The 27,270-nt window shown below is 36.8% G+C and overlaps 1 protein-coding gene across 5 annotated transcripts in view; it reads right to left on the bottom strand.

Moving 5' to 3' along the window:
• CDKL5 (cyclin dependent kinase like 5) overlaps positions 1-27,270 on the bottom strand; it is a 129,821-nt gene that overhangs the window by 78,253 nt on the left and 24,298 nt on the right. For all 5 annotated transcript variants that reach the window (XM_072934353.1, XM_072934384.1, XM_030281648.4 and 2 more), the window contains exons 2-3: positions 2,439-2,668; positions 1,870-1,904 (exon numbers count right to left, since the gene is read on the bottom strand). In XM_072934353.1, coding sequence (XP_072790454.1) covers positions 1,870-1,904; positions 2,439-2,502 — 99 coding nt within the window. In that variant the 5' untranslated portion in view covers positions 2,503-2,668. The remainder of the gene's footprint in view (positions 1-1,869; positions 1,905-2,438; positions 2,669-27,270) is intronic.

The raw sequence follows: 27,270 nt of genomic DNA, 5'->3' as shown, positions 1-27,270 counted from the left end.
TTCTACATTCAAAAGTATGCCCACCAGCAGCCAAACAGTAAAAAAAAAAAAAAAAAAATTAAAAAGCCACCAACCCATCAAGAACAAAAGCAAAACCAAACCAAACCAAACCAAACAAAACAAAACAAAAAACCCAAAAAACAAAAAAACCCCCCAAAAATGCAACAAAAAGCCCCAAACCATACATCCTTGCATTTCCAGGTAAGTCTGTTAACACTGTATGAAAGTGTATTTAATCTCTGTATTCCTATACAAGTAGGAAAGGTCAACATTTAACTTTCAGACAGTTACTCTTTTTTTGGTAAAAAAGCTCCTAAACTCATCTGCTCTCAGAGGCTCAGTACAGCTTGTTTTAAGTAAGACTCATAAATCAGATGGAAACAGCCACATGCCTCACCTTTTCTTTAGATCTCAAAAAACTGGAAACCCTAGGTTTTAGTAAACGCACTTGCTGGAAGCTTAAAGAAATACCACTTTGGTTTAAACCTTTAGCACAGCTGCTTCCTTTATGATGAAGTTGTAGAAAAAAATGGTGTGACTACCAAAAAATTTAGATGCTCACAAGGAAGGCAGCAGTCTTACACAGGCTGTTGGAACACTTTCCTCTGCTAAAGGAAAGCCTTTCCCTATCTAGTCATCTGGTGTGCTGCAAGGTGTTCTCATAGGAACCTGGGCAACAGCTTAGCCTGCCAATATACCATACTTTTAGAGTACTGAACTCTTCTGCATGAGTGTGAATAGACATGCACAGCTTAAATTTCACTCCGCAATGCAGGAAATCTGAGAAACTTATTGAGTCTGGGTGAGGTTACTTTCCACAAAGAATAGAGATGCCTAGTACAAACTATATCATCACTACGCAGGTGTCCTCAAACTGCTCGCCCTGAATTCTCATACCATGAATATCTAAAAAGATACAATTTACCTAAGTCACTCTACTGACTTATACATCCCCAAGCCCAACAAGGCTTCAGCTGGAGAGGATCTTCAAATTTTTTTTTTCCTTTTTTAAGTCAGTACAACAGTGTAAGACACACAGATAGAAACACACACTGTGTGCAAAAGCCCTTCTACATACATACTAAAAGCCACCATAGGAACATAAACCCTCTGCACAGTCCTAACTTTTTCTAGAAAAAGGGTATGAATTACATAAAAAGACTTTTATATATTCTTGGATCACTGCAATTCTGTGATTCTGAAAGGCTTCAGAGAAGTAATTTTGTTAAGTTGTTACATTTCAGCTCCAAAGACAGCAAAGTAGTTTGTGTCAGCTCCGTGTTCATGAACAGCAAGTTCAGATACATCCAACTCACACACTAGTTAAAATAGTGTAGACAGGTTTTGCCAGACTTAATTTTTGTATCAAACAGTGTTTTTTCATTCCTTTTCAACTTCTTCCTTTTCCAAATTAAAATCAACAACCAAAAAAGTCACTGCTTTCTTACTGCCATTTGATCACCCTACAAATGTTGAAATCCCTCATGGACTCCCCTTTCTCTCCCCTGCCCCTTCCAAGACAGCAAAGTGCTTCCACAGTTGCGTTTGGCAAGTTTGACATTCTAATTAAGACTGCTTGAGCATAAACTGTGTTCCAAAATATTTTTTTGGTCTATGTTATTAAAAACTCTCTAGGTTGAAATTAACAAAATATTAGTAATATTTTAGAGAAATATTAAACACAAAAAATTGAGATTTAGTACATATAGCCATTTCCTCTGAAACTTGCATTTAAGATTGCTATTAAGTAACTGACTGCAAGGAACCAGATGCCATGTCTCACACATATTAACATGTCCGTTCTCATCAAGAGTCACTGCTTCACTCAAACACCAACATTTCCCTCTGACTTAAAAGTAATTCACTTACCTTGTGTCTGCATTTAAGTACAACGCCATAGGCTCCTGAAACAGAGAAGATGAGCGATAAGAAATGTCAAAGCAGAAAAAAATTAAAAGTGGCAAGATAAAATAGTGTTCAGCAACCTCCTGACTACAGAAGTAACATTGTTCCAGTATTATTATCCAGAACTTACATGTACAGGTACTAAATCTCTGTATACTGAAACTATTTCATAAAAATTGCTCAAAGGTAAATAGATTTTAAAACACTGAAATTATTTTTTAAAAAACATGCTTGCAGGTAAGTTTGATAACTTGCATCTCCCTAATACCACTAATGAGAAATCAATACATTAAACTTTTAAAAGGAAAAAAGAAAACAAAAACCAGAAAAAACCCCAAGCCCCCACAAAATTGTTCTATTTCTCTTCCCTTCCTTTCAGCTTCCAAACTCCTCCATCTGACAAAGAAGTCAGCAGAAGCCACACATAATAAACACATACAAGAAAAATTTTGCAGTTGGTAACCTATTATCATCAAGAGGACTGAGTCAAATCTACAAAATTCCAATTAATCTTTTATTCAGATACTACTTACCTTCACCTACAACCCCAAGGATCTCAAATTTATTCATCACATTACCAATGTTAGGAATCTTCATCAAGACAAATTCCTCTTACGGTGAGAGCCACAAAACATGGCACAAATGGGACTGTCTGAAGATTTTGCAAAAGGCAGTTGTGAAAAGGCTCTTGGGGAAAAAATTTCCAGCTTGATCAATCAGACTTCTCACACCCTTTTTTAATTTCTAGGCAATCAATAGTCTCCTGGGGAAAGAACAGAAAATAACATAATTAGTACTTTGATTTATTTCAGTGGGAGAAAGCAATGGTACACAGACATCACACCAGTGTAGTCTAACAATTTTAAGAGACAATTAATTTACTTATACATTTTATGATCAGGAGAGCTTAGCAGCAGGTATAATGGACAGAACCCATTGACACCATACATCTGACACAATAGTTGGCCTTGTAATCCGATACACAGGATGTCTATTACAATAACAATAACAACTAACTAGCATAAAATAATTTTCTGCAGAACAGAGGCAAACAAATATGTTGTCATTAACTACCTCAGTAAGCAAAAATAAGCTTATAATTATTTATGGTCTGCTTGGTGTATGTTGACAGCTAGGTATAAAAACAAATTTTGTTTTGTTAATTTCTTATTTGTCCACTGTAATGATAAAAAGGATATGGCAGAAAGAACACTCTACAGAAGCAAATAGCTTTCTACTACAATTTGCTGTGATTATTAGGAAAAAATTAAATGAAATTAATTTTCTAGACTGACTAGGAATAGGATTTTAACATTATTTCCATCATTTCCATCAGCTTATTTAAGAAATGTGATAAACAGAAAAAAAAGTCTTCAAAATGTCTTTTCCATGCTCCCCAAATGCTGAAGTAATTTTTCAAATTAAGCAACTATACATATGGTAAAGAACAAAGTTTTTTTGGCAGTTTTAGGCTCACCACTTCTCTGCTATTCTATTAGAAATTTGATTTCACTAATTCAAACTGCATTTGCTCCCTTAGTATTAAAGGTATATATCCCACATCCAGAAACAGGGAAAGAAAACCCCTAGACTGGTTTCACCATGAATTGGAAATATACCATTTTTACAATTCAATGACTCAAGGACAGAACTACTTCTGAAGAACAAGATGGTAGGATGGAAGTGAATACATTTAATTAAGTTATGTGTAATGGGTGAGTGTGCCCCAATAATGCTGGGTTCAGCTCACACAAATGGGATGTCACTGTAAGCCAGGGGTGCTGGCCAAAAGCCCAGTGTGGACCAGGTCATACACAACAAAAGGACAACCCAAGGGTGGAGGGGAATCACAATGACATTTCCTTCAGCAAGACACAAGCAGATCATGTGGGGAGGGGTTGTTACATTAGAAGCAACTCCAGAGTTAATCAACCACAGTAACTTGAAAATAAAGCACTGAGTTCCAAATTAAAGGGATAGTTAGGATTTTCTGGTTCACTTTTGTATTTTAGAAAAAGCTGCCCAGTCCTTTATTAATTATTTCAGTGGTTTAATTTACTGTTTTAATTAATCAATTTTTTCTTCACTGGTGAATTGTACAAAATACTCTTTCCTTTCCCTTCCATATGTTCTCCTCCTATTTCATTTGGCATCTCCTTCTCACAAAAGCCTTTTCGCTGTTTGTCCAGACTTTCTGGTTACACTAACGAACGTAAAAAAATTAGGTCCTGGAAAAACAGGAGCATCTGCTCAGTTGCACCCATCAACAGGAGAACAGAGCCCACACTGAGCTGCTTCAGCTCTCTACTGAAACAGGCTGGTGCCAGGCACAGGGAGCAGCTGACTGTCCCCATGCTGCAGCTGAGTGACAGAAATACTTCTACAGAAACCTTGAAACAACCATTAATGCCACCATAATGTAAGCAGGACACAACAGAACTGGTCAGGCAAGTTCAGAACAGCAAAATTACTTACCAGGAAGAAAGGAAAAGTCAGAAAACATATATTGTTTTTTATCAGCACTATTCAGTAACATCACTAAATCTGTTACTTCAGTTCCCAACATTATTCACTGACAAGCCCTTCCAGAAATTAGTATGGGATAAACTGATTATACATCTGCTAATGTTATCACTGTACACTCTCATTCTGCATTACAGTATACACAATACTTCCTAGATATACGATGAAACAGTAAAGAAACTTAGGAGATAATGTACCAAAAGCTCAGAAAGAAATTAAGATGTAGTTTCCTTTGTCCCTTATTCATAATTTCTAAATTTCTCATAAACTGCTTAAAGCTATACAGGCCTGCAGTTTGTGATCCACTATTTTTATTTTTTATTTTTAGTTCTGCAAGTTTATTCAGTATGAATTCTAGCTTTTTATTAGGAATAAAGGTTAGACTTGCAAACAGCTAATCTTCCTTTCTCAAATCCCCTAACTAGGGAGGAGGCTGTGGATCCCCAACCCCAGCAGTGTTAAAGGCCAGGTTGGCTAGGGCCTTGAGCATCCTGTCTATTGGGAGGTGCTCCTGCACATGGCAGGGAGGATTGGGAGAAGATGATCTTTAAGGTTTCTTCTAACTTTTAAAATTCTATGATTCTATGAAATTCAATACTATACATCTTCTCCCCACTGATCATGTATCATCTTCCCTTTTCACTTCATTAGAACAGCCACAGAAAGCTGATCCCCTGCTACCCCAGAATTCATGGCACCCAGAGAAGCATTTACATGTAATTCCTTAAAGATAAAACCCTGTCAACCCACTCAGTGCTTTTCACTCACCATTAGTGACACACTCCAACTGGGCCAATGAAACACACAAACCAGCTTCCCTCATTCTCCCCAAAGTGCATCTACTGACTGACATCATAGGCAAAACAGAGGCACACAGGAGGACTCCAAAAAGCAAACTGTTCTAGAGTGACCCCTCTTTTACATGAGCTCCTGGCAGCTTTGTGCCCAATTCTGCTGAGGGCTCTTTATGAGAACTTAATCTTGCAATGAAAATGAAAGCTAGTGAAAGATGACTACAGGCACATAGCAGTAGTATGGACTCATACCCAGACACTTTTTGCCCCAACTCTTTTGCCTCAAACTGGGCTATAATTAAAACATTAGTGAAGTCAAACTAGGTAGACCCATTTAATCTCTAGACAAAGTTTATATGCTTGTTTCAGATCTTTGCCTTCAAAAGCTGCTGAAAAGATTAAAATCAAGCTGCTAAAAATACTTGTTTAGTGGCAGTACCCTTTATTTGGGATTCTTCTGTTATTAGAAAGGCACTGGCCTTGTTGAGATTGTTTTGAAAATCACTGATTCTTGCAGGGAATCTGGTAACATGAACTCAAAACTCCATGAATGACAGGGAGTCTTATGAATGTTGGAGTGAGAAACTGTAATAACAAAAACAAGGAAAAACACCTAGAAGTTTTAAACAAAAAATTAATTTCAAGAAAGTTATCCATAGCAAGAATTACTTTATTCTGTAACTTCGTGAGGACAGGCTGGATTCTTTCAAGCTGAACACTGGAAATAGCAAGGAAAATTTAATAGTTGCCACAGTTTCATTCTTTGCACTGAGTGCCACACTGGTCTGCTTTCCTAAGTTGCTTGCTGGTTAGAATAACCCTTACAAAGTGGAAATAAGCCCATCATCTACCGCTCCAAGGTGCTCAGTAGGGAAATAGCCTATAGCCATTCTTTTAATATCCCTTCCTAAGGCAGCCAGATTCACAGCACATCAACAAGTTATGAATTAAACCAACAGATCTCTGAGATGCTTTCAACATTACCACGATGTTCTACAAAACACAGAGCCAACTCACCAAAATGAAACATCATGAGATGAGCAAGAAAAAATGAGTTTTGTTTAATCCAGAAGTGCAACAGTGTGAGACTTTAATACAAAAGTAGCTGTTTTGCAATAGCATGTAAGGCTTATACATCAATCCCACAAAACAAACAATTTTGAAGTGAGCATACAAAATACTACAGCATTATGGTATCTGATAATTTAAATTGAAATTAAAGCAGCAGGGGAAAATCCTAGCTTTTCCACAACTTCTTTTCCCTTCAGGACTACTAAGAATTCTTGTGCATCACCCAAACACATCAGTCTTAACCACTCAATCCAAAACCTCAATCGTAAGTACAAATGCTATTCTTTATTTCATAATTGTCAATATCTGTGTGGAGAGTAGTAGAGATGCTTTTGAATTATGAATAATTATTATTTCATAATTAAGAATTATGAAATACATGAGGCAGATGTTTGCCTTCACAAAATGTAGAGAAGCTAAACTGTTCTAGAAATACAGCTAAATTTGTATATCTACATCTTGCAAATCAAGTATTCAGTTAACTTCATTTATCAAGACTGAAAGAATGCAATTTGCATCCTGCTGAACTTAGTTACAAACTTCTAACTGACTTCAAAGTCATCCATGAGCTTTAAAGCTTCTTGCTCTTCTAAAACAAGAAGCAAACTTAATCTGTTTATTCGTTACGCTTACCCACCAAGAGGACACAACTAGGAATTTCTAGAGGCTGGTTTACATTTTCCTCTGTGCACTACCAAACCAGCGGGTCTGTACACAAATGTAAAAAACTCACACCATCCTTGATGGTTATGCATTAATCCACACCTGGCATGCCTTCTGTCAAACTAGGTACATGGATGAAAGAAGCATTAACAACTTCTATTAGCAATGAAGAATCATTCAGCACCTTTACTTTTTCTTCCCAATATACATATAGCTCTAGTCTTTGAGATTTTCCAGGAAAATCCTAGTTAGATTTACAAGCGCCCAATCCAGTGTTATTGCAGTAAACACAAGTGACAGGGTAAAGAAAACAGGTGAGATTTTTTTTCTGGATTTATTGATCCAAGGGAATGTGTCAGGTTTATTATGAGGAAATACTGATCAGGAACAAAAAAACAGTATATGAAAAATTGTAAGGAGGAAGCTAGCGGTAACAGCCTGACTTAAGGAATGGAGAGAAAAATAATCCAATCATACTCCTAGTGATATTATACCCATCTCACTCCATAATTTGGAAAAAAAGCTACCATGTTATTTTTACATTTTATGGAGGGACAGTAGACCTTCTAAATGAGATAAGATTCTGGAGAAAGAGCCATCAAGATTTCACAATATGAAGAAATCCACAACAAGGAAGCTGAAAAAAGAAAAAGCTAAAGCGACAAAAAGCACAAAAACTTAACAATTATAGGAAGACATTTTTCATACTCGAAGCTTCAATCTATCCTCTGCTCATAAGAAACAATTAGGAATGAAAAGAACAGCTGGTGAAAACAAATACAAAATTTAGAAAGCTGTCAAAGTTATCTAAAAGCAAATTATCTAAAAGCAAAACACCAAGGTTCCTTTCACAGGCTCACAGATTTTAAAATTCAGCTCCAGAAAGCTTTTCTTGACATTACTAGTATCAGCATTGGGCCCTGACTTCACCTGGTTTTTGGAGAATTTGCTTGGGGTTTTTTGGTTTTGGATTTTTAAGCTGTTGATACACTGAAACCTACAGGTGCATCTGAATGATTATACACCAAAGGAAGGCATCACCTCATAACTGGCCTAAATGCAACAGAGCTCCATGGCCACAGGGCTAGGAGTGCATGGGGGAAGAACCTGAACAAAGTTCCCATCCTGTATCAAGCAAACAACTTGAAAAAGCGTGAATCAGTTCTCAACTATTCAAGATACCTGTTCGGTTAAATTCCTAAAGGAAAACTGAGCTTGAAGGCCAGGGCAACAATAACGATTTGGTTTCTTTTATCTTGTTCTATGAGTGCTCTTTTTTTGTATCCAAGTACAGGTTCAAAAATAAATTCAGCTCATCCTGGATATATGAACTAAATTCACTTCTCTAAGTTAAAACACAGGATTCACGATCTTCCCTAACAGCTGTGGCCAACTCAAAAAGAGTGGGTGCTTAGCAGGATGCTTCTAAGACCATACTGACAAATAAGCAGACTGATTACGAAAGCACTGAGCACAAAAGCAGCTCCCATGAGTCATAACAGGAGGACAGGAAAGACAATTTTGCTTCCATTTTAGTCTTGCTCTCCAGTAAGAACCTTAACAAGTAAGTCTGTTGTGGGTGTGACAGCTTCTTACGCAGCTGATGTCAGTCTTTGCGCATGCTGGGTGGGCCTCACCGTACCTGTGGCAGCTCTGAAGAAAAATCAGTATGCAGAGGATAAAACTCTCAACAGCAACCTGTGAAATCCAAAGCCTTTGCAGTTTCTTCTAGCACAAGGTGCCTGACACTACATGCTTCCATTTCTATCCAAGTGCCCAACAGTTGTAGTTGAAGTAAAAGCACACTTTGGCTTAGTGATATATTCTTAGGCAAAGAGGAGGAATTAAGTTATTTATTTTTTTTAGATAATAGAAGGTTTTATTTTGTAACAGAATAGCTTGCTGTGGAAGAAGCTAGTATTTTTTTTATTGGATACAATATTTGTAGTGGTCTCCTTGGAAGTTGGTTCTTGATTTTAATCTTTCCTTCTGTCTTCTCAGAACACCAGTCTCCATTAATATCCTATATTAATTTGTCACATTGCCTATGATTTAGTCCCATATTATTTTTGACAATCTGCCATGGACTTTAAATCCTCAATAAAATATTACAAAATAATATTACAGACATTTTTTCATCTTTACAAGTACCCAAAAAAAGCTGCTATTTTCAGTTACACATCAGGACTCACTTTGCGGCTAATTCCAATGTTTAAAGATACATACTTAGGAATAAGAAAGAAAAAAAAAAAAAAAAAAAGGCACGAGGGCAGAGGTTTTTTGTGTCCAAGAAAAGCACAATATATTCTCTGGAAGGGGACATGTTAGAAGCAGCCAGTCAGCTGGAGGGCTGCTCCAAGTTGAGCTCAGCAGGGCAGCTGTGGAAGGAATGGGCTGATCCCGCTCTGCTCCCTGGCATCACTGGCACCGCCAGGTTCCTCTCCACAACAGCAGCAGCTCCCATCCAGCCCTGCCATGCTGGCAGCAGACAAAACAACACATGCCTGGCCTGGCCACTTCAGAAAAAGTCCTCTGATGCATTCTTAACTGGATCAGCCACTGAAGCTTTCATACATGCGCACACAAAGCATGCTGGTGATTTAGTGAGCCTGAAATTCTGCTAATCTGACAAAGTTTCCCCCACCTTCCAACCCAGTTTTGTCTTCATTGTTCTAAAAATAACTCCCATTCCCATTCTAAAAGTCAGATGTTCCTTTCTGCACTGTATTTGGCTGAGATGGATCTTTCTCATAAGAGTACAGAAATGTAAAGGTGAATAAAAAGTATTTATAAAAAGCAAACGAATGCTGAAACTAAATGCTGTGGGCATTCTAATGCATATCAAAACAACTGGAATGACTACTCTTCTTGTAATCTTCAAGCATATAATTAAATACAGATGACTGGTTCACTATCTGAACCAAAAAGGAAAAAGAACCAGCCCAAGAAATCCCTCTTTTCTTGAAAAGGGCATACCAAATATATAGAACAAACAAAAGTATGCGTCAGGAACTCCCCAAAACTTAGTACTAAATTAATAATAAAATACAATACATACAAATGAACAGAACTACATCCTACACTATAAAATTATTTATCATTGCTTCTTCATGCATTTCACAAGCAAATAATTAGAAACATTTTATTTAAATAATAGTGTCCACCTTATATAATGTTAACCTTGAAAAGAATGCCATCAAAAGTTGTTTTTTTTAAATGAACAAAAAGAAGCCACTAAACAACTAATGGTTTTAAGACAGGTAATTTCAATAATAAATTTATATTAGTATGCAAGCATATGTGCAGGAGCACAATTAAAGAAACAACTCAAAGATTTATCATAGGGTCTTCTGTCCCTAAAGTCATTACGTGATATAAGTGATTAAAACAGGTGGTGGACAAATGGTGTACAGTGGGGTTTTGTGGGGGAGGGCTGGAGGATTTTGCAATAATTTTGCCTAGGTTTGACTTATTTCTTTATTAGAAAAAGACTCTCTAATTCCATCAATCTCAAAGCAGATTGGTTAAAAAAATCCAAAGAAATTAAAACCTATAGAAACCTCTCCCCATATGAAGTTTCATCTGAATTTGAAAATATTACTACTATTTCAATGTGTGAAATTCTATTACAAGATATTTGCTCCGATTTTACCCGCTAGAAATTGAACCCAGTATGATTAGTACTAAAAGTGCATCAATGTGATTATTTTACATTTCACAGTTGGGACTTTTTTAAGATGTCTATTATCAGAGTAACTGAACACTAACCATGTTTAAATTTAAGGTGAGTTTTGCTGTGCTTTCTAGTTGGAAAAAAACCCCATTAAACTTATACAGGTGAATAAATCAATTAAGCAGAACCCAAGTCAAGAAGACTAATCTCCAAAGCGGCTCAGACTGCATTAAGAGGTTATGACCATCACAATAAGGTGAAGTTCAATAAAGAGTCACATTCCAGATGAAGAAGAGAAAAAAAAACTCCAACCAACTAACAACTCCCCTAAATTAAAATTATTTGTTAATTGTTAACTGTTATTAATGTAACAACTTATAACAACTTCTTTGAAGCAGAGGATAAAAGCTTAGAGTGTTCTGGAATGCCTCACCATAGAAACAACAGCAGCAATGTATCATGTACCAAAGACAATTTGAGGGAGGACTCTGAACATTAAACTAAAAACTCTGAAATAAAGTTTGTGCGCAATGCAAATCCACTGCAGAGAAAGTACAGCAACAGTGTTGACTTGTGCAGTCAGGACAGATGTCCTCATGCTGAGCCACCTAGAACATCTTCAGTTAGGGGAACTTCAGTTTGCCAAATTTCTGCAAACATGTTAAGGTGACCAACTCAATTTGCAGTATGTGCAAGCAATTTTCCACTAAAGAAAAAATAAGCAGAGAAACAAAAGCACAAATTTAACTTGGTGATGTCATCCAAAAGCAGCAGAAAAATAAATACGCATTATACTATCTCTCCCCTGTCCAGCCAAGGACACAGATAAGGAATTGGCTGGCTGGATGCAGCCAGAGAGTTGTGGCTCCATGTTCCAGTTGGAAGCTGGTGACAAGTGGTGTCCCTCAGGGCTCTGTCCTGAGTCCAGTGCACTTTAGTACCTTTAGCACTGACACAGACAGTGAGATTGAGTGCACCTCAGCAAGTTTACAGATGATGTGAAGCTGAGTGCTACAGCTGACACAACAGAAGGACAAGACGGCATCCGGAGGGATCTGCAAAAACTTGGAGTGGGTCCACAAGAACCTCATGAAGTTCAACAAGCCCAAGTGCAAGGTGCTGCACCTGGGTCAAGGCAAACCCAGACAGGAACACAGGGCTGTAAGAAGTTATTGGGAGCAGCCGTGTAGAGAAGGACATGGGGGTTCCCATGGATGAAATGTGGACATGAGCCAACAGCATGCACTCAGGAACACCGGGCTGCAGCAAAAGCCCAGCCAGCAGGTCAAGGGAGGGGATTCTGCCACTCCAGTCTGCTCTCATGAGACCCCAGCTGTGGAGCTGTGTCAAAGTGTGGGGTCCTCAGTGCAAGAGAAACATGAACATACTAGAGCAGGTACGGAGGAGGCCACACAAAGATGGTCTGAGGGCTGGAGCACGTTTCCTACAGGCAAACTGAGAGAGCTGGGGTTGTTCAGCATTGAAAAGACCCTGGGAGAGGGGGTTGGAACAGGACAGTAACTGAGGTCCCTTCCAACCCAAGTCCTTCGTGATGCTCTGAGGAGGTGAGTAGACAGAGTCACTTTGGTGACAATGGATGGCCAAGGTCAACCTCCCACAGATTCCCAGTTGTAAAGATATAATCACGATGAAATTGTCTTTTCCTCTCCTGCTTATTTCAACTGTTGGTTGCATTCTTATCTTTAATTAGATGTTAAGCTCTTTGATGAGGAAACTTTTTGCTATGTTGAAGGCCTCTGGTGGTGTTATAAAATAACTAAGGTTTAATGTTTGAAACCATGCTATGGTAAAGGTTCTTTGCATGAACAGCATGCTGTGGCAAAATATGAGTCTTAAGGTAAGTGAAAGTCTTACCAGAAAACTCAGGGAAAAAACTTTAAAAAAACTAGGAGGCAATTTGATTAGTTCCTGGAAATAGGATGCGGCAATACTTTAATTTTTTTAATAATAAACCATGTCATTTCAATGCCAGCTTCTATAATCACTTTAAAAAAATAAAAGTAATAGCTCCTCTTCCAATTTCAGCCTAGTGGTTTCCATTTAGTAGTTAAAGAAAAGGAAAATATTCTAAATCTCTAAATTAGTATTTTTGTCCACACTAGTAATCTGACAAAAATGTCTCTAAAGCAATTTGAGGAGTTTACTACTGAAGGCATGAGCTACACCCCCCCCCAAAAAAAAAAAAAGAAAAGGTAAAAGGATATTATTTACAGTTCAGTCTAAAGAGAAGACTCATCCAGATTAGAAGTTTAGGCATCGATGGAAAAAAATTTAAACATAAATAGGAAATGGCAGATGCATGGCCTTTCTCCCACGGAGAAATGCAAGCCAAGCAGTATCTCCTGCTATGCTGACAGCTTCTTGCATGAGAGATTCCCATGACAGCAAAAGCATGTCTGGATACGTAAGTGACCCAAAAGAGGACCTGAAAAACAGGTCCTGAGGAAAGGGACATACATCTAAACAGTAAATAATGTTGGCAGACCTACCAGAAGAAAGCTAAAAAAAACCTCATAATCCTGATTTTCATCCTTCATGTCTTTTTGTATCCTTTGAGTCTTCCAAGTTTAATTATGGAGTGTGGAGGGCAGGAGGGAGAGAAGAGAAATAAGAGGGAAGGCAATGCTCCTGGCAAAGGGCGAGAAAGGTGAGTGAGGGAGGAAGAAAAGGGAAACTACTGCAGGGAGTCACAGGAGAAGACAATAAAAGGCTGGCATATGGAGAAGTACTGAAATGAAAGAAGAAAAAATTCTAAGGACGAGATGCTTCAGACATGAGCAATGAATTCATCGTGATATTTGAGATTTATATTAGTTAATAAAAATACAGACTTGCAGCATGTAAAAGTCAATATTTGCATAACTGACTTTCTTGTTTCTTATATATCTAGTTACTTCTTGTACAAACAGGCTTTTAATATTCAGGGAAATAAAAGTAACTTGGGACATATGAATGCAGAAAAATACACCCACAAAAATACTGTCATTTAGTTCCTGCAAAGGAAAAATAAAAACTACTAAGAAAATAAGTACTGGCAAAATTTAGGGCATACCATGTCTCAGAGTTAAGGTTAAACAGAACTTCCCAAAGTTTAGTTATACCTACGGACAAAGGCTGCTAGGGAGATGCTGAGGTGAAAGATTCAAAATCAAAGATGAAACAGCTGTCTTTTGCTTGCAAGTAAGCTGTACAGAACCATATACATATATTGACAGGCTTGAATATTAGTCATCAGGGAACTAGATGTAAGCATATCAAGACATCTCCTCAGCCACCACAGGCAGCTATGACAGAGCAGCAGCACACGGAGCCCAGCCCCAACCCAGCACTTGCAACCCGAGCAGCCACTGCCCAGCAGGCAGGGAGACAACAGGCAAGATTACAGTCTGAACTGCACCATATTACTTCTTTCCACTAGCATTCTCTTTGTGCCTTTCTAACATTAGAAGAATAATCTCCCCCTTCCTTTGGAATCCAGATAGAATAGGTGATATGCTATTTGCTCAGAAAAAAAGTCAGAAATAATTCTTGTAGTCTCCTTTGGATTATACCACTTTCTTTGCTACTGAGACTACATATGAAACCAATTTAAATGCAAGTTTAACATTTAGGCCTTTTTGTGGTGCTATATATGCATTTTATGTTCCCCTCCACTAGTAAGTCAAAAAGACCAACCAATCACAACTCACCAAAACACCAATTTACAGAGCTGAACACCTACTGCTGGAGAGAGCTTTTTCTAATATATAGGAGTCATCCCGCCAGAGCTGCAATGAAGAGAGCTAAAAGACAGTCAAGTAATGTGAGGAGTCTCCTTCCTGAGCTAAAATTTCAAATATGGATGTTAAGTGAATTTCACAGTCTACTTGCATCCATTTTTCAACTGATCAAAATACTTTATCGTTTAGAATAGCTCTATTTCTCAGCCATCATTATCAGGTATTTTTAAAAAACAAAATCCTTTCAAAATAATTTGCACAACATTTTGCAATAAAATGCAGCTCAAGTACTTTTGCCCACTGTAAGGTATTTACTAGACTGCAGTAATTCTCTTAACACTTTTAAAGCTTTAAACACACCTTCGTTGAATGCTATGAGTCAGTTTTAATGACAGTGTTATGTTCAATTGCTCTGTAGCTTATGCAAGAGAATGAATTTGCATTAAGTACCCAACTTTAGAAGCCACCTTCTCTTCTCCTTTGTTAATATTGAATAAGGGTAAAAAAAGGGCTATATTCTCTGCCTGCTTTCTTATTGTTTTAAAAGAATAAATAGAGTTAGCTGCCTGTAATGCAAAATGGACATAAAATTTGTTATTGTCACTCAATGAATATGGGGGAGGGGGGCTGTTTACTGGGGGGGTTGTTATTGTTGTTGTTTGGGTTTTCCAGAAAGCCAGAACACAGAGACAGAAAAAAAGAGTAACAGTTTTATAATTTAGTAGTATTTAAAAACTTTAAACTAGTTTTTCTGCATGAAAACTAACAGTTAACTTTAGAAGAAGGAGAATAAAGCAGTCTAAAATGCTAATTTAAGGGAGGGGGAAAAATGAGGGAGCAAAAAGACTCACTGCTATAATTAGGGTGGGGGTGTGCAATACCTTTGTCTTCTTCAAGAAATTCAACAAGAAAAAGTTGTAACATACCTCTTACCAGTATGGGTCTTTTAGTCCAGGCAATGGTCCAGTTTCATTATGTTTTTCTTTCATTTGCTTTAGCCTCTCATTTAAAATTCCCCAACTCCTCACCCTCCCTCAGCACAGTACCTCATACTTATGTTGGGGTATTTTGGGGAAGTTTTTTGCTCTTTTGGGTTTTTCAAACAAGATTACATTTCACTCAGCTCAACAAAATGAGGATTTGGCCAATTTTGCCAAAGATAAGACTGGCAAAATTTTAACTGGTTCTCATGCAAAATGATGCTCGAAATTCCTCACAAATACCCTCACTACACAGACATACAAGGTCAAATATTTTTTTCTTATATTTGCAAATTATATATATGCACAGAGAAATGTACCTATGCATGCACCTACTTCTAATGAGAGGGGACAATGTCCTTCTTCCAGAAAATTTAATTTCTTAGAAATTCAACTAAATTACCACCTTTCTTATCTTTATTGAAAGTAATTGTGAATTAAATGGATTACTTTTTCTACTCTTTCTACTTTCTAGAAATGAATCATACATAAGTCAAAAGCTTCACTGAAATCGTAACTTACTCTTTTTAACACTTTTAAAGATCCTAGATTCCCAAGCAAGAAAAAGGCAAATTACTTCCTATTTTTAGTCTAAGTTCACAAGGTAAACTATACAAAAAAAAAAAAAAAGGAATGGTCTGATGGACATCTTTCTCTACGGCTGGAAGATCTCCTATAAAAGGCTGTGCTATTACAATAACAAACAAGATTTTTGCATTGCAGAAAAAGGACCAAGAAAATCAGGTTTTTCATATACCAGACAAACTCTTATACCAGATTTCTCATACACCATATATCAGTCTTTACCAGTGAAAGACTGACACAGACCACTGCTTTCTGAAAGTTCTACACAGAAAATATTTGTAAAATAAAGCAACTCTTTGGACTGAAGAAATTATACGCTTTACAAACCTGTAGAGACAGCAGCTGATGAATTACAAAGGACCATCACCCACATGAGGGTAAAACAGACTTGTGGATTATGCTTTGCTCAGTGCATTGGAGAACAACATTCACTTTTATGAAACAACTGTAAGGAAAATGTCAACAGCCTCCAGCACTAAAAGAGTCAATTTCTTAAAATAGAAGCTCTGTCATTATTGCCATGAGATGTGAACACAAATTACACGGCCATTTTTATTAATTTGCAAGTAAAAACAGAGAGGCAAAATCTAATACCATTCTGATCTTGTTTGGGGGTGTGAGGAGGAGGTATCAGCCCTTTTCTTTTACTTATGTAAAAGCAAACCTTTTTTTTCCTTCTCTTAGAAGAACTTCTCCATATAGTACTTGAATCTGCTCCAATAACAAGCTCTCAATTCATTTCAGAAATATATTCTAGCTCTTGAAGTTCAATTAACTGGGGGGAAGGGGGGAGGAATCCATCATCACATTTTCCAACTATTAGAAACTTGTTTCTTGGCAAGCTGAGAACTTGGCCAACTGAGAACTTACCCTTAACTCCAGTGGCAGTGAAATGCAATGATCTTACTTCTAAGTGCAGCCTCTAAGCAGCAGTAGCAGCTAAGTAACACCAGAAATAGAATATAGAATGCAGTTAACTTCAGGCATTTTGAAAGTGTCCTCAGCACGCATTAACACATCAAGCAGGATAAATGTTAATGAAATATGCACAGATATTCACACTGCAAACAAAAGCAACTATTTTAAGCCTGATGAAAGTGTTGATGGACTTTCTCTAAGTAAGATTATGTTAATTTATGTTCCATATATAGTTTTATTAATAATTTAAAAACATGTCAAATGCCATTATTAAGAAGACAAATACATTAGCACCAAAAACCTGAATCAATGAGACCTTGCAGCACTTGATTCCAAAAGCAGAAGTAAAAGAATTCTTATCTCACATGGTTTTTAAATGCAGCATGGCATCAAAAATAGTTTGCATCCCCTTCTTTCATATGAGAAAAGGAAAATCCCCTCTCAAGACACAGTACACAGGCTAGATGGCCTCAAAACTGTTTGAAAACTTGAGTCTGCTTGAGGAAAATACTGAAATGAATGTTTAGTAAAAAGAAGAAATACTATTTAACCCCATCTGAAGTATCCAATTAAACTGGGAAAACATTAAAACTTTCAGAGTTCAAGAATACAGGCAACTAGAGGCTGAAGCATACTAAGTACTTATTTTACTTTTAATAGAGGCACTGTCAAGTGCCCACTAAGCAAATGTAATTCACACAAAAACCCAGGACTAATTTAGTCAGTGTCCTTTTAGCAGTTCTTTGCCCAATTTAAATTTATCCTGTTTAGTTTATGTAAACTGTTTGGACACTGAATGTGCCAGCTTGAATTTGGCAAGGAAAACATGCTTTTACTATGTAGAGCCTGATTTATTTTCACTTCTATCTCATTAGTTTAAAATAAGTGTTGTGATGGGAGATTTACTCTAAACAAAAAATCAAGACCTTCACCAGTAATATTTATACCATGTTTAAAGGAATCGAGAATATTTTTTAAAAGTCTACTGCTATGAGAAGTAAAATTTATCTAGTAGATTATGTAAACTACTTAGAAGAAATGTACAAACCAAAGCCACCACAATACAAAGCATCAACCACTGGTGGTGTGTTTCAATCAATTCAAAGGCATACAACTACAGAATTCCCTATCCTCAGTACAGTAAGGATCCCAGCATCTGCTCCCTACCAAAGAAATCTCCACACAATGAGTGTCACATACTCTGCTCATAAATCATCAAGAAACCACCGAGGATTGCCAGCAAAAGACCACTGAGGAGCAAAGGACTGCTGTGCCACTAGAGCCTCTAATGTTTATTAAATTCTCACAGGAATGAAGCCAAAACCTTGACAAGCCTTCAATTAACACCAACCCATTAACTTTTACATAGCAACTCAAGAAAACAGGAAATAAGAACACAAGGCTCTAGATCTCTACACTGCCTTCCCAGGGTCTCAGTCCCACGTCCTACTAGGGGTATACCCTTTTTTCCCCTGCAGCAAAGAAAAACAGCTTCCAAAACCTGGCTTAGAGAAACTATACAATCTTACTACTCCCTCCAGAAAGTTACCTTAAAAGAGAAACATAAACAGAAGTTTGGGTGGTGGGAATACAACAGTGGTAGTCTTACAGCACCTTTAGAGATACTGTCCAGTCTAACCCCATGTCATCATTACACAACAGGTAACAATCCACAATTTCAGTAAAATAGCAACACACACTTTCCCCATGCAAACCAGGAAATTCTTTCTAGATTTGGCAGTGAGACCACACCAGAGAAATGTCAATGTGCCAAGGACACCTTCACTAGGAGTAAAACAATTACCCACACTCATGCCTGTAACCACAATACTGAGCTTCAACAGCTCACCTGAACTGAAAAGAGTAGAAAACTCAGATAAGAAATTTTACAGCCAAAAGGGAAAAAGGTATCAACATCTGCTAAAGGCTCAGCTTCCAGCAAAGCTACGCCTCCACTGTGCTGCTCTTTCAACAACTCAGATCAGCTCACTTTTCAACACTCATGGGTTACTTGGCACCACTATGTAAACCAGTTACTACCTTAATCAAAAATCCTCACCTTTATAATACATAATTTGATTCATTTATTTACCAGCTTCTAAACACTCATATATGAAATTACAAGCATCAGTTTTCATACAATAAATTCTTGACACCATATAACCTATCAGGCAATAGAAGAAAAGATGTGAGAAGCTCCAGACACATCAACAGTGTCAGCAGCCAGAAACACACCATTTTGTATATATACAGTGTATATTTTCATACACACATATATATTTATAAAGATATATACATACTATATAGTATACGCAGTAGGAGGAAAACATAATATGAGAGAAAATACAAAGAAGCATTTATCTTGGAGAATATCTCCATGGCAGACCTATAACCACACCCAAACTATGAAAAAAATCTGGTTTCCAGAAGTGAGCAGCAGAGCTATGAAGAAGGAGATGCACTAGATTAGAACTACAAGAGACATGTGGCTGGATGGGAGTAGAAGAGCACACAGCCTGCTCTGCTCTAGCTCAAAATGGGACAGTCATTCAGTCAGACTGCTCAGAACTCAGGCTATAATCCTTATTACGTTTGTGAAGCATTTCAAACAAGACAAACTAGAACAACATGATGACAGATGTGCTTTGACTGCAATATCCAGAGCAAAAGAAAAAAAAAAACAAAAAAAACACCAACAACAAAAAACAAACAACAAACCACAGAAACAACCAAACAACAACAGCACAAATTAGTAATGGCAAGAAAAGAATTCACACAACACCCAAATCAAATTAACAAATTCAAGAGCGCAAGGACAAGCAGATAAAAATTCAACAGTCTGTACTGAACATGATTTAACACAAAGCACATTCAACTGCCCAAAGTTTGCTACTTTTTGCTGGTTGGACTTTTTTTGTTGCTGGCACTGCCTCCCAATATCAAACCAACCTACTATAATATGCCTGTATTAACAAAACTGAAGCCTACAAAAGTGCTTTTCTAAGTTTCATTCCATTTCATCCTCTTAACTGCTTGTCTAATGGCACACAATTAGTTTTGAAAAATCTCTGAAGGAAAATCAAGTGTTTTTTCTCTGCAGTGAACTGCAGTCTCATCTATTTTCTTTAGTGTCATGCTGACTGATTAGCTTCTTTTTTTGCACTCAGGTAAGACCTCAGTAGTCAACTGGGAATCTCCTGAAATCTGCAAATTGAGATACAGAAATTACCATTCTAAAAGCCCTGTGCTTTCTTAGTTTCTCCTGTTTAAATGAGGTCAGTACACAAAAAATATGTTCTGGAAGGAGAAGCTAGGGTCCAGGTGAGTTGAATTATCAAAAAAGATCAAGAGAGATTGTGAGATACTTTCTCAGGTGTTCCCCCATTGCTAGCAAGACTTCCAAAGAACGTGTAGCTCAATCCATCTGAATAACTCACAACAGAAATGGATGACTGGAAATTCTGCATGCACACTTTTAAAGCCTGTGCTTTCTACAGGCCCAAGAAAAACAATTTGCCTTCAGTAAAAAAAATTGCCTTCAGTATCTTCATGCTTGTCTATCAAAAAGAAAAAAAAAAAAGGATTATTATCTAAAGCAACTTCATCAATAGCCAGAAAGACAACTGTAATGAGGGACTACAGTCAACTAAATTCCTAAGTACACTAAGCAAAAGGCAATGACAAAGTTTTATTTCAAGAGAACAGATGATATTTTGCAAGACATATGGTATTTATTTTTATACATTAGTCATACAATAATACTACAGGCCTAATTTTTCTTTAAAATAGCACAGTATTTTTTGTTGAGGTGTACTGCTGATATTAATTTTGTACAGTTTACCATTTATTTTTGCAGTTACAAAATAACTGACTGCAATTTTCAAATAATGAACATACTATACATGGAAAAGAGCATTCAGTATACATACAGATGTGTAGAGCACCTCTTAAAAAAGAACAAGCCTTAACAAAAACTACTACTGAATTTAGAGAAGGAAAAAAAATCCAAATGCAAACACATGCAAATTTTTGAGTATCTCATATCTTTTCAATCAAATCTCCCAAAAATCTCACTATCCATGAAATAGCAACAAATAACTAGCTTTGGATTGCTGCAATGACTGTCAGGTCAGTACAGTGTAGGCAAAAAGACATTCAGTAATATCAGCAACAGATTCCATTTGAACTGTAATATATCCTTGTTGACTTCATCTAAGCAAAGTGTTCCAAGACCCTGCAGTTTTTAACTATTCAATTTTTAATATGAGAAAGTGTGAGAGAACATATCCACTTTCTCAGTTTATGCAGGGTTTGATTGAAATCTAAACATTATTCTTGCAGTAATTTAAAGGACATTTATTTATTTATTAAAATTAATATTAACTCTCAAGTTAATTAAACAGATTTTTTGGGTGAGGGTGTTTCAGTATTATCTATGTAAATTTTTTGTAAGTTTTTTCATGTCTTAACCTTTGTTATTTGCCCTTCTCTTTCTCCAACATATTTTCCAGTTAAAGTTCTTCAGAGCTCTACTATATGAAAACTTCCATGTAGCATCAAAAATAACAAGATTATCTATTCCTTAAAGGAAAAATAAAAATAATTGTCCTCCAACAAAGCCCTTATCCTGAATCAAGGCAGAAAATCTAATAAAAATTTATGAATGTTGCAGATGCAGAAAGCAGAGCTTGTTGGTTTGTGAAAGCAGCTATTGCAGGGGTCAGCCCACTCAGAGAGAAGACACCAGAACTTGGCATTAAGAAATGGTGTCTTTCATGGCAGGCCCAGCATGTGTTTAAAGAGTAAAACACTCTAATATTATTTTATGGTGTTTGAGCAGGGATTTGTTATTACCCTTACTGCTAAAGAAGCCTGTGAAGTACACCACAGGTTTTGCATTCACAGAACGCCACTGAATAGAAAACCAAGACTAACAAAAGTAAGTGCCCACAAATATTTGCGAGACAATACTTAAATGCTTCAGGATACAACCAGATGTTCAATTCTAGCTGTTCCTGAGCCAGATAAAGTTGTCTGCAAATCCAAGTATCCACAGTCAATCACAAATCCTTAGTTCTACCACCTCTACTAGTCCAGAATCAAAAACTAGTTCTCATTTAAAAGTTTTTACACAAATCTATTTTACTTGTTTACATACAACTTTTTTTTTTAAAGAAGAAATCCCTACACACTTAGCTTTCTTCTCTGGAATTAGATACTACTTCCAAAAACCTTTGCAATAAACCTACTATATTCTTTTTTTCAGTAAAGAAGATTCTACACAACAAGAATAGAAAGCAAAAGGTTTTATTTCAAAAAAAATTCTGCTCTCCCTTTAGGCCACTATTACAGCAGGCTCAAGGGGACACTTTGGAGCAGCTTTGCCATCTGGATTCCAGGTTGACAAATTATTAATGCTCTTTCAAACAATGACTCCAAGCAAAGACAACAAACCTTTTACAGAATCCTGCCACTGTTTTCTCTTGCTGGATGACGATTCCAACCTCATGTCAGCAAAGACAATTCACAGATCAAGCTATCGAGAATACATGGATTCTCACACATCTCTTCTTACCCTAGCCTAGGTTAACATACTAACATTTCACACTACAAATTCAAAATTGTCTTCCAACTCTGTATCTAACTGAGGTGACTAAGTCTGTCTTGTATCACTAACAGATTAGCAGGATGACAATTTTTTTTTTCATAGCAGAGCAATCACAATGGTAAAGTTTTCCTCGTTGTGTAAACAAAAAGAAAAATTCACTGCTTGTGTTCCAATGCAACAGTGATTAGCATGAATGAAGACTGAGAAAGACAGAAGCTCTTTTAAAAAGCAGTAAATGCACCTAGTTTTTTTAACAGCTGCAAATGTGTTTGGCATGTCATGGAGTTAAATCTGGGTATATAATTACCCTGTACTGTTTAATTCAATGCCTACAGATACTAAATATAGATCATTATGTTACAGTTGTTACAATGATGAGGGAACTGGAACAAGCAAAACGAAAGCCTAACAATTGATCAGCATCCCCACAAAAATATTCAAGAATATATGTCTATAATGTTATTATCCATCCCTCCCTTCCTAGTGTAAAGGATAACAGTATTCTAATACTTGAGGTAGAATATTCCTATGTTAAGTTCAATATTCAAGACTTGTAGGATGACATGAATACACAGAAGCATTATGAATCATCCTGAGAAAATAAATATAACATTTTATTTTCTTAAAGCACCTACAGCATTCAAAAAAGTAGACTATTATCTTTTCTTCATTTAATCATATGAAAAACATGTATTGGGACCCCCATTAATTTAGGGGAAAAAAATTAAACCAACCATATTAAGGTGCAGCCAAATTTCCTGAATATCATCTAAGAAAAATTAAATTATCTCTACTCTCCAACTAATTAACTATACCCTCTAATAAACAAAGGAAGCCAGTGCAAATAAGCCAGCTGTATGGCCAGGAAGTTTTTGGAATTAAGTTCAAGAAGTTCTAGCACACGACAAGCAAGTCAATAAATGTAATTATTTCCAAATGGGTATACACTGAAACCACATAAAACATATGCAACCAAAAGAGCCTTACAGCATGGAAAGATTCTTCTGTCATTCTACACTGGGTTTCCACCTTGATAGCTCAAGCAGGATTTTCCAACCATGCTTCAAGAAGAGTAAAAAGCTGAAGCACAAAATGAAATGCTAAAACCTAAACTACCTAAAATAAGACACTAAAGACTAAGATATATTTTAAATACTGTATGCACTCAAGTCACTCACCTTTCCAAGCAGAACACAAAATCAGAGAGCTGTACCAAGCACTTGTACTCCACAGTGATCTGGACACACAGAGCCTTTGAGAAAGTAAACAACTTTCCTTTCCTATCAGTGCTCAAACAAATACTGTTTTCTTTTTGATTTTGTTCACTCTGCAAAATGTATAATGCTTGTTTAATAGTCAGTTTTTCCATATTTTTTAACTCCTGTTTATTGTGAGTATGCAGTCATATGATTTTTGAAATCATATGAGCAAATACAAACCACAAATTAAAAAGACTCAGGCACCCTGATTTTTTTCTCTGTTATTCTATTTCAACAAAGGAATATTTTTAACAATTTGCCTATGTGGACACATTCATACACCTCTATGTAGGTTCTCCAGGTGGGGTGCACAGACTGGAGGAGCAGATTAACTCAGTCTGCACAATGCCCATAGATCAAAAGCCAGGCAGAACCCCCAAATGCCCCAGACCTATCACTGTCATTCAAACACTGCTCCCACTGAAATCTCAGCTTCCACAAGACGTTTTTCAGCAGTGCCCAGCAGCAGGACCAGAGACAATGGCCTCAAACTGAAAAACACGCTGTTCCCTCTGAACACCAGGAAAGCACTGCCAAGGTGACTGAGCCCTAGCACAGGTTTCTCCACTGAGGTTGCAGAGTGTCCACCCTCTGAGAGAGGGACAAAGGAGACACAAAAGTCACCCGGACACGATCTGAGCAACTCTTAGGTGTCTCTGCTGGAGCACAGGGGTTGGACTGGATCACCTGACAAATCCTCTTCCAACCTTGACCACTCAGCGATTTGTGATCAGATCCCTAGAAAGGTGTAAGAGACATAGCTTGCCACCAAGCCTCACAGCAGAGGAAGAAGAAACTCCCTTTCAAAAATCTGGCATTAGAACAGACTCCCTTTGCTCTTAGCTTTGCTCTCTTATATCCCCTTCTCAATAACTGATCCTTACCTTGTCCTCAAATACCGTCTCTTTTTCCCCTTCCCACACCATTATCCTGTATCTTAAGCTCAGTCACTCTACTAAGTTAAATCAATTCCCAAGTGTCCTCAGGCTTTTAATCTTTGGATCTCGGTAACTTCTAAATTCCAAACAGCTATAAGCACATTCAAACACGAATTTTTAGCAATTTTTTTAAGTGTATGAAACCTGAGCAAGTTTTTATCATTATTTTTGAAATCTTGAGTGAAAACCATGAGAAGGTGACTCTTCCATCCCTTATTAGATATTTTAACAGGACTTTAAAAGAAAACTTGGATTTTTTTTTTTACTTCTGAAGTAGCTTCTTTCTCAACAATTAACTGTTTTGGCTTGAATTAAATAAGAGTCAGAAACAAACCACATGAAAATCCATATAATAATAATGAGTTAGTCATCCAGTATAGGGAGGGTGGAGGGAAGAAAAAAAATAGCCCAGATGCATTTGGCAAAAGTTATAAGCAATTTAAAAGTAGGATCCAAAGGGGAAGCTTTGGAAACATTAATTATAGAATGTTCCAGACCTGTGTGCTAAAAAAACCCAACCCAACAAACCCCAAAACATCCGAAGAGCTAGCAAGACCAGATGTTTCAATTTATTATTTTTGTATCTTTGTTAAATAAACATCTCTTTTTAAAAATAATCTTAGAAACTCCCATAGATTATATATCAACATCTATTCTAAGCCAAGAAATCTCACTTTTTATCTCCAGATCTGTATATATCATAGAATATGAGTACTGTTACAGTATTCAGTTCTCAGATTTACAAATTCCAAGCTGACAACCATGATATTCAGGAAGGCTTCACTTAGAGCAGAGATCTGAGACAAACAGAAAGGGATGGATTCAGTATGATATACATAGTGTGGAACTGGTGTCAATCTTTCTTTCAGTAATAAAACTGACACTGCAAGATAAACAAAAGACTGCTGAAAATGTATATGCCTTGACCTTTAAATTAATTTTTAAAAAAGACTGAAAATGAATCCAAGGACTGTAGGCAGTGGTCTTGGGAAAAAAAAAACAAAAAACCAAAAACACAAAAAAACCAAACAAAACCCAAAAAAACCCAACAAAAACAAAACCAAACAAACAAAAAAAAACCCCAAAAAACCACACAAACTAAAAAACTGCCCACCTTGCACAAATGCTAAACCAGGATCTTTTGGTTGGGATATTTTTGTTTGTGGGGTTTGGTTGTTTGGGTTATTGTAAATTCCTTAAACTGTCATCTGTCCACAAGTTTAAGGCCAGATCAAAAAGCCCACTTCAGTTACCCATGCATTTCTTTCTTGCAAAATACCACTTCTTCAGAAGTTTCACTTAGTGAAATAAAAGAAAGCAGATTAAATCAAAAGATCAGTTCATGCAATATTATGGATATACTAGACTTTTTCTGGTTTTAATAAAGAAGAGAGATCTGCAATCAGGAACTGATTGGTTGTTTCTAGTGCAACAGGAAAGACTAAATAAAGGAGAACTATAACCAAAAAAAAGCCCAACAACAGAAAAGAGAGGGAAATATAATGAGCTGTAAAATGACCAGCAGTTACCCAAGGAAAGTGTTTCAATCCTACATATGGGGCGGGGGAACCACTCCCTCCTGAAGTACTGCAATTCATTAGGTATTGCATGGTGTAATTTCTTTACCACAAAACTTAGATCAGCAAACAGATACAGACTTAAAACAGATGTGAATGTAATTTAACTTGAAGACTGCCAGTTGCTTACTTGGTAGAACATTTTCAGGATTACCTGAAGGGAGCAGAAGTTTCAACAGTAAAATTGGTATTGGGATAAGCCCCCAGAAACCCTAGCCTCTTATATATACTTTTAGCACGGATTCTTGGGCTTTCTAAAATATTTTACATTAATGGGGTTTTCTTATGTCACAAGAAAAATAAAACTACAGCTAGAGAAGAAACACTTAATATTGTTTTGTACTAAGCAGAGACTTGGCACATTCTCCCACCAGAGCCTTCAAAACTCACTTCTGAGTGATGCTATGTTGCCTTTCATGATCCTGAAAAGCACCAAGCAATTCTGCTTCATGGATTAACAGTGCAGATTAAAATTGATAATTGGATTTGTGTATCTGCCAAGAAAATGTGATTCAGTGTTCATCTACAATAAGTGTTCTCTTAAGGTTTGATATCACTCTACCAGCATGATCAGTAGGGATCACATAAGAATATCTCTACAGCAAATTAGGAAAGCAAAAGAAATACTCATGACTGCGCATTTTCCTAATCAAATTTAGAAATTCTGCTTGTAATTATGTAATTTAAAGTTACCAGATTCAATTTTGGAACTACCTTTGAGTTCCTGTGAAAAGGGAAATGCTACACAACCATTTAAAGAATGGTATTTGGGACCGGCATCCTCAGCTGTTAAATATTGCTTAAATATAGATCATGGAACCTGTTCAGCAGCTTAGTTAAATTTAAACTTGAAGTATAAGCCTTGGAAAAAAGAAAAAGATATGTGATCGTCTACACCAGTTAAATACCAGTAATACTGTTTTTCATTAATCCAGATTGCAGCAAAATGCTGAGTTATATTTGTATCTCAATCTGTACTGCACTGATATCTCTTTTAGTTCCTATCTCCTTGGGCCACTGTAAGTTGATACGCAAA

The sequence above is a fragment of the Taeniopygia guttata genome, chromosome 1 (genome assembly GCF_048771995.1).
Source record: "Taeniopygia guttata chromosome 1, bTaeGut7.mat, whole genome shotgun sequence".
NCBI lineage: Eukaryota > Metazoa > Chordata > Aves > Passeriformes > Estrildidae > Taeniopygia > Taeniopygia guttata.
The sequence above is the reverse complement of the archived record's forward strand: the minus strand, read 5'-3'. Positions and strand labels throughout refer to the sequence as shown.